At 33.8% G+C, this 14,014-nt stretch overlaps 1 protein-coding gene across 1 annotated transcript; it reads right to left on the minus strand.

The window, feature by feature from the left end:
- Positions 1 to 2,037: 2,037 nt before the first annotated feature.
- LOC109817765 (pyruvate decarboxylase 1) lies at positions 2,038 to 7,714 on the minus strand. The gene is made up of 7 exons (XM_083066182.1): positions 7,177 to 7,714; positions 6,928 to 7,091; positions 5,076 to 5,637; positions 4,418 to 4,506; positions 4,206 to 4,323; positions 3,340 to 3,528; positions 2,038 to 2,419 (listed from the first exon to the last, which is right to left on the minus strand). The coding sequence occupies exons 1-7, from the start codon at positions 7,612 to 7,614 to the stop codon at positions 2,249 to 2,251; spliced, it is 1,731 nt and encodes a 576-aa protein (XP_082922308.1). The 5' UTR covers positions 7,615 to 7,714; the 3' UTR covers positions 2,038 to 2,248.
- Between the last annotated feature and the right edge of the window lie 6,300 nt (positions 7,715 to 14,014).

Raw genomic sequence — 14,014 nt, forward strand, 5'->3', positions numbered from 1 at the left:
TATGAATAATAAATGAAGTATAAAATAATTTTTAAATTTTTTAAAAATTTACAGATTTAATTTATACATTAAAAACTGTAACGATTAGATCGTTAAAATTGTATATAGAATATGAATTATAAAACGAAATAAATCAAGTTAACTTTTGAAGTAAATAGATATCATATATATATATATATATATATATATATAAATATATGTGCACACGTTTTTGTGTGTGATGTACACATATTTTATTTTTGGACATTAACTATGTCTCAATATCCGTATTTCTATCGTGTCTATATCATATTCTATAATTCCATATAAGTTAACCTTCTAAAATGTTATCTTTTAAAAGATATACCATAAAACTATTAAACTTATCAAAACATACCTTTATTAACCCACAAATTTATAATTATAATTTATGGGCTAATTAATTGAGTAAAAGTTTTAGGACGATCATACGAAACCTGTTTGGTTTTAGTGTTACAGATTTTCAAATCAGTTTACAGCTTCTTTAAAATTATCAAAAATCAAGTGCTTGATGTTCAACTACAAAACACATAACCCCAAGCGTGTGGTTCAGCGGTAGGGGTTGATCCACGTTTAAGCAAGGTTAGGAATTCGAATCCTGCCTTGTGTATGCAGCCGCATTAAATCTTGGGGCCAGCTATCCCACCCTTTGAGGTGCCTCCAACGTAGCAAGAAGATTAGTCACTGCTGTCGGCGGTGGATACTCCAGGGACGAACCAAAAAAAAAAAAAAAACTACAAAACACATCCGCCACATGTATTGGTTTGGTGTCAATTCAAAACACATCCACCACATATATTGGTTTGGTGTCAATTTTAATTCTTTCATTTTCTATCGATATGTCCAAGAAAGCCTAATTCAATGGTCATTGACAATTGAGACTTGAAAGGTTACTAAAATAATTTATTTCGTAACAAAATGCATGTAAAATCACAATTCAAAGAATTAGAGGTATATATGGCTAGTCTCAAATTCCAAATCCTTTGTCATTTTAGAAAGAAAAACAGTGAATAAAAGTAATTACGAGGGACCTTTGGGATGGGTTGTGAATTCTGCCTGGGTGTTTTTGGCTGCGGTTAAAGAATATATGTGCATAGCAGAGGATATATGAGTTAAAAATAAGGCGCATGAGATTTGTGAAGACTTGTTGGTGCAGGATGTTAGTATGATGTTGGGACACTTTTGGAGTGGTGAAAATCTGTATAGTAGGTTCAATTAGTTGTCCAAAAGGAAATATGTTTGACAATTGGCTTACAACATGTTATTTTGAAAGAAGTTGGATAGCTTTTGGATTGATCACATATTTGTATTTATGTTTTTGATGGAGAATCATATGATGTACGATTCTTATATTTTGTGTATTGTGGTATCATGAATTGGCACGTTTTGTGGTTTTGGGTTTTTCTTGATAACACTTTTGCTTATCCAAAAAAGTATAGAGACTTTTCCTACCTTGAATTCAGATTTTGTTTATCCTAAAATTTCAACAAACAAATAATATAACTATATAAGTGAATTTGTCATTTTCTATCCCCTTAAATTACTTTTTTTTTAGCTACACATGATTTTTGTTTCCTTTTCTCGATTAAACAGTAAACTTTAAGAAAATATTTTATTATACAAATACTAAACTATTCTCGTTTTTCCCTATTTCAAAATATTTATATAAAATCTTAAAATGACTTTTGACCTATTTACTTCCTCGTAGAATCAGATTAATTTAAAATGAAATCTTATAATATTGATATAAAATCAAAAAATATAAGAAATAGAAGACAATAAAATATTTTTGTATCATTTCTGTACAAATATTTAAAGACAATAAAATGTGGAGAAAAAAAATTTATATATATATATACATAATTTTTTTTTTCTAAATCAAACAATCAAAACATCAAGCAAAACTAAAGTACACCTTGAGTAAGGGATTAACATTTGTTCCCATTTTATGGAAGAGCAATGCTTAATAGTACCAGACGAAAGGCATGATAGGCATCTCAGTTTTGCTCAATATCAATCTGTGTTATAAAATACCTTCTTTGATTCAATTAACAATTCTAATATACAGGATCTTGTTATAAAACAAGATTATTTCATGATTACAACAGCACGAGAAAACAGATACAAATCTGGAAAAGGAAGCATTTATTTCAACTTATTTTGCATTTTATCCTAATCTATTCAACAAAATACACAAATTGTAAGAAGGAAATAATTAGGGGTGGATTTTCTATTGTGGATTAGGAGGACGGCTGTTAGCAGCAGCAACTCGGGATCCCCATTCCAGCAATTCTTTGCTGGTGTCATCCTTGTGCACAAAAACTTCAATAAAACAAAGTGACTCTTTCTGTGGTCCAGTAGCTGTTTCAATTGCTTCTAACAGATCATCCTCTGTACGTACCTACATCCATAACAATAACAAGTCCTTTAGTACCACGAGCAAACAACTAATAAAAGGAAATTCTGAGGTATTTCAAGAGCAGAAATATACCAGTCTACCAACTCTTGTTAATTAACTTTTTTTTTTCCTTCTCTTTGTACTTTTTAGTTCATTGGACTAAACAAATCCGCGATGTATACATGAATTTGCAGTATAAAAATCAGTATGGTCTTAAAATAATATCCATTTTCAAATGGATTCCTACTTTCCTTATTTTACTATATCTTAGTTTGGAATAATACAATCCGAGTCAGGGACTATATGGCTATGATGTACAAACAAAGGAGCTATTTTTCTCAAAGAACAATCTTCAATCTGTATCTGTCTAGAGCATGCTATTCACTAACAAATAAACAGAGTCCAGCCATCTAAAATTAGCATAGTATATTAAAGAAAGATCAGTGATTGCACAAGGCAGTAGCACATAAGGCCATCCCATACAGTAATAAATGGAAAATATAAGAATCCTCGCCATTGTCTGTAGTTCTACTTCATTAAAATTTAAAAGATTAAATCAAATGTAAAGCGTAGAACCTTCAACAAACATACTAACACGGTAACACAAGGTAAATTATTCAAACGTGAAGTACGCTTTCAGTTCATGTTACTATAATTAAATTTGGTTTTAGTCCTCAATTTATTTATTTTTGTCGATTTTGATCCTTAAATTTTAAAAGGTTCCAAAATAGTTCCTATTACTACTCACTGAAAGGGCATGTATTTGTACATGACACAAATTACATGCAACATCACAACACTAAGTAATGACAAGACCATTTTCAAAAAAAATTAAAATATATAAGTACCAAAGCTAATTAAGAAAATTAGAGGAGTAAAACCAAATTTAACCATATTTAATGCATTATACAATTTATGCTAACCTTAGTAGCCCAGCATTTGCCTTGTCCATTGTGGATAGCTTCCACAAAGCGAGTGTAATCCCAATTCTTGATCACGTTGTATGGGCCATCATGAATCTCAACTTCAATTGTATAACCTCCATTATTAATGAGAAAGATGATGCTCTTTTGTCCACAGCGAATCATTGTTGAAATATCCTGTGCTGTCACCTAAATAAGGGAAGAGGGGTGCTATTTAGTATGAGATCTATCGGTACAAAACACATGCGAATTTAAAATTAGCCAATCAAAATAGTGTGGAACCATTCACCTAGAAACGGTAATAAAACAGTCTCTAACTAAATTCATGCCACTTGAGATCCGTATATATATTTTTCCTACTAATTATCATTTTCCATGAGGGAAACTGATCAGTCCAACTGTCCAGGTGATTCATGAAGCACGACGAAAATAAATTAATGAACAGATTTACTTTCTGTTGATGCTAACCATTTATACAAACATCTCGGATATGTAATAATGGTTGATATAACCTTACTTCAAAGGAATTCACTTTCTAACTTCAACAGCAGCAACTAGGTCAGATACTTGAATCAAATGAAATCATAATATTCTTTATTCAATTGATTACATACTGATGTAAATGTAACAAACTTGATTGACGCAAGGACTATCATATATCTACATGGATACTTAATTAATAAAGAAAACCCTTCCCCAAGCTTAATACGTTGTTAACAATTGTGATTATGGCCATTGTTTATTGCATAACTTCCATTTGGCACAAAAATGTGATACTATTCCGGTCTACCATAAAATAGAAAAACAGTTGGATATTATTAAACACTCTGGACACAGATAGTTTCTATTCTTTTAATCTTACTAACCTGGAAACTGCCATCGCCAATGCAAGCAATTACACGCTTGTCTGTTGCAGCCTGTGCATATCCAAGAGTAGCGCCTACCGACCAACCAATGGATCCATACTGCATCTGGAATTCATACCTGAAAGATGGAATTCAAAATTAACAACGTAAATTCCAACAATATAAAGGTTGCAATTAGCATATTGCCAGTTGCAGTCATAGACATGACTCACCCGCAATTCTCAGGCAGACGGAGCTTCTGACAGTTGAACCATGAATCGCCAGTTTCAGCTATTACAGCAGTATCTCCGCTCAGTAGTTCCTGATTAACACATTCAATTGTTGGTCTATATTTGCTAAAAGATGTTAATCAGATTGAAACCATGCAAAAAAATGTCACATATTTCATATTTGGTAATGTTACATGAATCATCTGAAAGTGCTGTGTTCCCCATTTTTGTGCAATGTTTCGTACTTCTAGTCCACTCACAATTAAGTTACATACAAACCATGAAGCTAATTACGAAGACAGTATAACACAGTTTATCATGATGAATCTGATTAAGGAACAATGCAGTTACTACTACGATAGATGAAGAAAACTACTGGACCTAAAAACTGTTGGTAAGCTAGGTCATGCTAATTATTTTCAATTAAGTATAACTATATAACCCCGATTCCCCGAATGTGGAGCTCAGAACGTTCAAGCCTTGACAGAGAAAATGCTCACAACAAACTTGTTCTTAAATATAAAAGCGAAAAACAAGTTTAGAATGAAATCTTAATCTTAGTTATAGAACAAAGTAACAGGAAGAGAGCAGCGCGCAATTACAATCCCTGCCAAAGAAGCAATTGAGTAAAAATTTGAAGGAGCTTATAAATAGAACTTACTTGAATGTGCTTGAATAGAACATTAACTCTTAGAGGTTCATCCTTCTCTCGCCTCAGAGGAATGCCTGGGGGAACATAGATACGCCGGTAATTCTCCAATGCTGCGGTGTTAGTCTTCACTTTTTTAGCCAATGCAGTTAAGAAATCAGCCATGAAAACCCAGCCCAAGGAAGGACCATTGCCAATGGTTACCCGATTAGGCTGCACTATTATGGATTTCTCCTTCTGTATCAACAATGAGTATCCAACGGAGCTATAATCGTTGAAGATGGGGCCAACAAAAACATAAGCATCAGCAGACTCCACTATCTCTCCACAATAGCTAGTACTGACAGCACCCCAGTATGTCCCAATGAAGTGTGGATGATGCTCCGGTACAAGTCCCTTCCCCGAGGGCATAACTGCTATTGGATATCCACTAGCTTCTGCAAACTCCAGAAAGGCCTTCTGTGCCCTTGCTACCCTTAGTTTTGGCCCACCCACGATGACTGGCTTCACAGCTTTGTTTAGAAAAGCAGCCGTTGCTTCCACTGCTGCTTCTAATCCTACTTGATTGCTTACTCTATATAAAATAAAATATTTTTTTTCTCGCCATTAAAATAATGACAAATGTGGATGCAAGAACAAACATGATTCATGAATATGGTTGCCAGTAACTTATGAAGCAAGGGTACTTTTGAAGTCATGTCATAGGTACACATTGGATACGAACCAGATGCGTACCAAAAAAAATGAAAAAAAAAATAGTACTTAATTTTTGTATGTATAAATGAGTACTATTTGGGTAAGCATTACATTGAGGAAAAAAAAAAAGTGGGTAAGCATTGACTTGTATACAAAGACCTTGTAAGAGTTGTAATAAAGGTGAGAACAACGTGTGGGATATGGACACAGATGAATGAGATCCATTTCAAAGAGCAAATATTCATGAAATTGCTACTTTTTCTCTCGGGCATTTGTCTTGCAGAATGATATAGAATTCCCAGAAGTCATATTCCTAAGAGTAATATAACTAGGAATAATATTTCAAAATACGATTGATAAGCTTTCTTATGAATAAAGTCATATTCCTAAGAGTAGTATAACTAGGAATAACATTTCAAAATACGATTGATAAACTTCTTACGAATATTTTAAAATTTAAAATAATTAAAATAAAAAAAATAGAGTTATAATTGAATTACATAATAACCTCCCACCTCTCACCATGGGAATCAAAATGACTTAAAATCATTACATAACTACTTTTCATGAATAAAATACAACAACTTTTTCAAGAATAAATAATATCCAGAAATATATTTTCAAAATACCAAACATGAGATTCCCCACTCACATTTTCAAAAATAGTTTTTTTATCCATGAAACAAACGCATTCTTAACAATGAGATTCAAAATGTTAAAGTGTAATGTTATATAGTCATGTTTACGTGATACAATATTGATAACTAATTAACTATTAAACTTTTACATATTATAGTTTTTTATTATGATATATTTTTTGTCATGTTGAATAATTTAATCTGCTTTTATAATATTATAATTATACTTATTTGTGTTTTTTATCATTTATATATTTTAGTTATGTTTATACAAAATGTTGTTTTTAATATACGTATACTTTTAAAATTTTATATTAACATACTAGAATCCTAGATTAAATTTTCCGTAACCCGTGTCCATGCAACTTATTCGGAAACTCAATTCATAATCCCTGCCATGTGTCACACCTTCTATTACTAGGGTCATAAGTCATAAGTAATAAGATGTAACATGCAAACAAAACCTTCTTTCTAACTCTATCATGGATCTAATGAGAATTAAAATTAAAGTTGAAGCAAGAAATACATACTTTGGTGCAAGAAAGAAGGGAACAGGGTCTCTAGCAAAAGTTGGATGAGGAATTCCAGGAAGATTACAACTAATGCTGATATAAACAGGTTTGCTTTCCTTCAAAGCAGTGGAAATTGCGGTGTCAATAAGCTCATGCGCATCGTCCAAGTTATTCACCTCTGCCTGATGAGTCATCAAAACCGATATTAAACTAATCAGATAGCGTTCGTTCATTAGAATCCTCAAAAATCAAGACAACACAGTTCACCTGAAAACACGTGATCGTCTGAAAGCAGCGAAGCTCTTGGGAGAAATCGGGTAAGCCGATGGTGTGGTGGAGGATCCGGTTGGTGCCGTAGTCGTTGGAATTGGGTCCTCCGACGACGCAAATCACCGGCAAGTTCTCGCTGTAAGCTCCGGCGATGGCGTTGAGGACGCTGAGTCCGCCGACGGTGAAGGTCACCACGCACGCGCCCACGCCCTTGGCGCGCGCGTAGCCATCGGCGGCGTAGCCGGCGTTGAGCTCGTTGCAGCAGCCGACGAGGTTGAGCTGCGGCTCGGCGATCAGGTGGTCGAGGAGCGTCAGGTTGAAGTCGCCGGGAACGGAGAAGACGTCCCTGACGCCGATCTCCGCCAGGCGCCGAGCCAGGTGGCGGCCGAGCGTGCCGTCGACGGCAGAGGGACGGACTTGAGTGGCACTTTCCATGTGACCAACTTTTGGTTTTTAAGTGATTGGATTGGTGTGTGTGACTCTGACTGTGACTGTGGTTCTGATTGTGCAGTAACCGAGGGGTTTATGAAGGGTTTCCGAAACCATGTGCCATTGGTCACGGGATCCAAAAACAACTGCGACCACAAACCATTTTACTATCTTTTTAGTATCACATTTTTTTTTTCTTATTCCAGCGGTTTTCCCATTTTGGAACAAAGTATTCTTATTACACAAGTATATTTTACAACAATTAAATATTATCTGTAACCTAAGTTCTCGTAATTTTTTTTTTATCTTATTATCTAAAAAGTCTCTTTCTCGTTAGAATAAGTGTGTATTTTATAAGTTGTTATTTTTTATTTTATTTTATTAATATAAAACTTGTTTATTTTTTAACATTTCTTTATATTATTATTAACAGAATTTTTTACACAAATATAATTTTTTTAAAAAATTATCCAAAAAAAACTTGTTACACATTATTTATAAGAATAGCACGGTTCACTGCTAAAGCTCAGAATTTAGTTCCCGAAAAATCAAATTTTGAGCAGCATTTTTTTTTTTTTTTTTTTTGCGTTTTGAATTTAGGTCATGTGTTAATTTTTGCATCTAGTCTCAGAACAGGTCGATACAAAATTAACACATGATCTAAACCAAAAACACAAAATATATATATAATGCTACTCAAAATTCGATTTTCCGAGAACCGAATTCTAGCAGCCAAAATTGACAACGCTAGCGACAGAAAAGCTCATAATTCAGTAACAATGAACCGTGAACCATGCTTGAACAGTGAACCGTGAATCATTCTTGAACAGTGAACCGTGCTACTTATAAATAATGTGTAACAGATTTTCTTTGAGTAATTTTTTTTAAATTATATTCCTGTAAAAAATTCTTATTAACATAGTAACATTGTTGAGAATTTGAATTAGTTGAAATAATATTTTAATCAGTTTACACGCATGCAGATTTTAATATTGGTAGAATAACATAATGTGTATATATATCAGTCCAATTTCTCGATCACTGGGAACCTAGTGGGTCATTTTAATATTGGTAATGTCATGGCAATGCACAACACATGATGGCACTCTCAAATGGGAATGCTGAGGCAAGACTATTCCACGGCGTGACCTTCGATTGGCTTCTATGGCATAGTCGAGTATTTGGTGGTTTGAGACTTGTTTAACTTTTGTAGATGGACCACCAGGGTTTTGACGTTTTATATAGAAAAAGATGAACCAATGTTGCGAATATTCCAATTCTTAGATAATAGGTGAGTGTTCATATTTCATAATGATCTGCACTAATTCCATTCCCGGTTTCTGAATCCGGCCATTCCTTGTGGCTTGTTGCCACCGCCTTGGTTTTCAACTTTTTTAATTTTTTATTAAGTATATGAGTTAATTACTTATATATTGTTAGTGTAAATTTTTTTAGATTAATAACTAATTATATTTTTTAATAATATAATGTTAGTTATTTATTTAATAAAATAATAATAAAATTAATTTTAAAAGATATTATTGATTGCTCATGTTTTACCCTAGTATATATCTTGATATCACTTATTTACTTTATTCCTTATTATTTTAATTGATTGATTAAGGGTTTCTTTGTTGCCGAATCTCGTGCATGCAAATGGCTTACTCCGAGACTAGTCTACGGCCTGTATAAAGATGTAAGAGTAAGACTTGTTTTGTCATCGTAAAAAATAATAAATAAATACCAAAAGCATTGAAATATCACAACAGAAAGACAGTTTTTCAAACAATTCAGCGTAATTTACATCCAATATTATTCAATAATCATAAGGTTGGTATGCTTGACTGGTTATAAGATTTAAATAACACATAATAATGTCATTTTTTAAAAAAATACAGAAAAATATTGAAATATTTTTACATTTGTTTAAAAATAATATAAAAATATTTTTTTTGTGTAAAATTACTAATGTATCGGATAAATCTCATACTATCTTGTTAAAGATTGTCGTAACTGAAATCATGAGGGATGACACAAACATTTTTTTTTAATGGAACTGCCACCAATATTTTATTTTAAGGAAAAGGTATTGAAAAATCCTTTTAAAAATAATCTTTAAAGTTAAAATTGGGTTTGGAAGTCAATTATTGGGAAGGTATTAGCACCCTACGACGCTTGTAAAAAATAGTACTTTTAATTAATTGCACAAAATTATATAAATTTATAAATATTTAATTTACCCTAAAAATATATTTTGTCATGTTTTATATATAACCTTTATAGATGAAGAAAAAAAATCTTTTTTGCATTTTTATTTGAAACTTGCATAATAATTTAAGTTAACAAATAAATAAATGTTGAACGATCATAATAACGCTAAAGATAGAATTAACGTTACTATTTTTTTTTTAAATAATCATTACACAAGAATTCAAGCTAACAAGTGGCTAGTCATTAAACTTTCGTAATCAAATAACGTTAAAGATAAAAATGTTATTCAATTAACGTTATTATTTGTTGTATATTGAATACTTTCTAAACAATAATCTTGAAGACAACAAATCACATTCACTTCGTACATATAATTATTTTCAACAAATAAAAATAAGGTTAAGAAAAGAATATGATACCAAATGTGAGGCGAATAAATTGTTGAACTTGTTATCGTGTTGAATCTTTAGATGTGAGGATCTATTAGGTGTTTTTTGGCTACCTTTCACACTACACAGATGCTTCACAAATCTCAAGAAATACAAAGAGAGAGAAAGAGAGAGGATTTTCGAGCTATAAGGAATCTTAGACCAATTTTTTCCCCTTGAGAACAATGCCCGAGTCTGTTATTTCGTTCTGGATTCGGAATGACCCGTTCTGAATCATTCAATTATGAGCTAAATTTGAACCTGGAATGGTCCGTTCTAAAGGCAAAATGGCCCATTCCAGATTTGAACGTGTTCCATAACGAACTGCACTAGAACGGCTCGTTTTGGCTTGTTCTCAATTAGGATTTTAGGTCTTTTTAGTGACTTGGAACGACCTGTTCCAATTTAGGAACGACCCGTTTCGACTTGGGAACGGCCCGTTCCGGTTTTGGAATAACCCGTTCTAGGCTACTAAAACCAACTTGTTTGGGCTTCAAGCCTCCTTGTTGTCATATGGTGTTGCCTCCATACTTTAGGAGCTCCTCCGCTTCATAATAGACGTCCATTTCATTGCTTTTGTGGGTCTGGATAAAATTAGTTATTCACAAAGATATCTTGGACTCCACATACAATCAGGAAAATAATTAATAAAAAAAAGAGAGAGAGAATCAGAACCCTAATTAATTACAAACCAAACACTAACTTATAAGTCCAATAAAGAGTACTTAATTTCAATCCAAATAGTCCTCGAAATGTAAAGAACTATCAATTGAGAACTATTACTCTGTGATTATGCCTAGCAAATAGTAACATCTGATTGTTAATTACACAACAATAAAAGACTTTGAATGCACTTACATGTCCTATCGATTAACAGTAATACCTATATACTTTGGTTATCCACTCACTTTGGCATCAAAGTCCCTTTTATAGGTAAAATCATCAATCCAAAGATCAAAAACTTAGTATTGATGATTGAAAATTGAGGATCGAAATTTGAAAATTTTAGAAAGAAAACATGTACTTTTTCCAACAAGTACATCAAATAATAACATGAACATGACCCATTAAATAACATTCAAATGCAAGTAAGAGAGACAAACTTTAGATACAAAATTATTCCCAACTTGCAAGTTAAAATAATTTTTAGTTACTTAGACAAGATAAGATTTTTATAGTAATATTATATAAAATTTTAAATCTTAAAGAAATTAATTTTTGATATAAAATAGATTTATATTTTTTTATTCATCAAAATTTCAATAATAAAACCAGAATTGAAACCTAAAATCTAATGCATTTTAACACAATTCTTATCGGGAAGTTCCAGCTTAGGGATTTTAAAATAAACATGTCTTAATTTTATTATTATTATTATTATTATTATTATTATTATTATTATTATTATTATTATTATTATATATCGATTTATCGCAATGCAATATACTATTAAATATTAAATTATATATATATATATATATATATATATATATATATATATATAAGGAATGCTAATATACTCTCACTTATTTTTTAGTGGGAGTGTTCTTACCGGAAATCTGCTGTAGAGCTGATCTTCCGAGTAAGATTGATGAGCCTCCTTCGCTGGTACGCGTGATGCTCCAAGATGGGGGTGGTACCTGCAAAAGAGACTCCGATGCTAAAGTTAGTGTTTGTGGGAGTATGAATCTCGTATAAGTAATGCACATACCTTAGTGTGAATTAGGGTTGTTTTGGGCTTTGGGCCTGAGATAAGATATGATAAGATTACGGAGTGGATCTCGTCTGAAGCGAGATCCCCCGAGATCAGTTATGATCTGCTTAAATGTCGAGCTGACGTCGCGTAGCGCGTGCCCGACCTCATCTTGTGCTGTGATGCCGAGCTCGGAGCTCGGCTTCGCGGTACGGACAGTACACTAGCCCCCCGAGCTCCGAAGACCGTAGGTCGAGGAGTTAAGACTGAGCTCGCTGGGGGGAAGTGACCTTTCGCGTACTTCTGCCTGTTAAGATGCCATGTGTCGTAACTGTTCGTTTTCCGAAAACGTGCAAGTGGCGCGTTAAGGGAAATGACGGTTGTGCAATGATGGTATGATAATGTTAATTTTTACATACATTCTAGTACCAAATTTGTTAACACATTCAACTCTTTCCTAACTTTTGACTTGTGTAATCCTCAATTTAACTTCTCTTTTGTAAGTAAAGACACTTTGGTTACACACACAGGGTTATACATAATTAATCCTCATTTTTTGTGATTTTTTGGATAGGTAATCATGTTGGAAGAGGCCATGTCAAAGAGAAGAGGCTGGATTGAACTCCAATGAAGCTAGCTGCCATTTTCAGTAGACTCGCGCTGAGCCCATAGCTCAACTCGCTCAGCGCACTAGATCAGGGAGTTGATGGAGAATTGGCATCGCGCTGGGCGTGCCCAATCATGCGCCAAGCGCGCCTTCCGTCATGCGCCGGGCGTGTATCGTAGCGCGCTGGGCGCATCACTTAAAGAGTAGCGTGGCTTGATATAATTTCTGGCTGAGCGTGAAGGCAAATCAGTCTAGGAGAAGGGGACCAAAAGGAGGAGCGAAGTGCAGACCAAAGGGAGAAGCTAGGGCTCACCTATTGATCATTTGTTTCTCATTGGTTTTCTTCCATTCTTCCTCTTTTGATGTATCTTGCTATTCTCATGGACATTGATTGCTAAAACCCCTTTGTTGGGGTTAGATGTAGCCAACTTGACTCTCATGTAACTTGTTTGAATATATATATCTATCTTCTTCATTCAAATGTTAGTATCATGTTCTTGTGCTTAATGCTTGTATGGAATGATCAACTATTACATGATTTGTGATTACTTTTGGTGTGGGAATATCATTGGTAATCTTGTTTGAGAATGTGGTACCTTGTAAACTTGTGTTTAGGAATGGAACATGAGTTACTTGTTGTGTGAAGCCCTTATACTTAATGCAAGTGGATTTATTGAAATATTCAAGGGATTGATATTTGATAATGAGACTTAGGCTCTTTTAACCAAGGAATTGGAATTTGAGAAAATTAGTGGGCTAGCATTAATGTTTGAATGAGAAGGAATGTTTTGTATGCATGAGATTAAAGTTGGTGAAGTCTAACCCTAACATTTCACTCATATAAGTTAATTCCCAAATTTGCACTTCAAGTGTTTGATGAAAGTTCTCTTTGAATCATTTTGCTCTTTTTAGTTTAAAAATTACAATCCATCAAATATGAAATCATTCTTTGGTCTATATTAGCTTAAATTCCACATATTGCCATTGTATTACTCAAGTCCCTTGGGAAGAACGACTATTACTTCTACTTACTACTTGTGCGATTGGTTCGCTTGTCATATTGAAAGAAATCGTCTAACATGGTCTTGCAATTAATGTGTTGTCAGCGTGCCCTTAGGTTGACACGTGGCATGGCCGTTTTGAAATTTGGGGAAAAAGCCTTTTTCTCTTTCTCTCCCGCGTCTCTCCCCATTCACTCTACTTCCTTCCACTCTTTGGATTCTTAGGTACGATAGTCCTCTTTGCCTTCTCTTTCCTTGCCTTCTCGTTTCCGCTCGCTTTCCGTCTCCATTTTCGGTAACCCCGTCACTACTAGGGTTATTTTCTGAGGAGGAGTACCAGGTACTTCCTTTCGACAGTTCTCTCTTTTCTTTTCCCCAGATCTTCTTTTTCTTTAATGGCTGGTGGGAGTGGTGCCGGCTCTTCTGCGCCTGCTAGGGGCAAGGCGCGCGGTAAGGCGGTGGCTAC

This window comes from Cajanus cajan, chromosome 1 (assembly GCF_000230855.2).
Source record: "Cajanus cajan strain Asha chromosome 1, NIPB_CcT2T_4, whole genome shotgun sequence".
In the NCBI taxonomy this organism is placed as follows: Eukaryota; Viridiplantae; Streptophyta; class Magnoliopsida; order Fabales; family Fabaceae; genus Cajanus; species Cajanus cajan.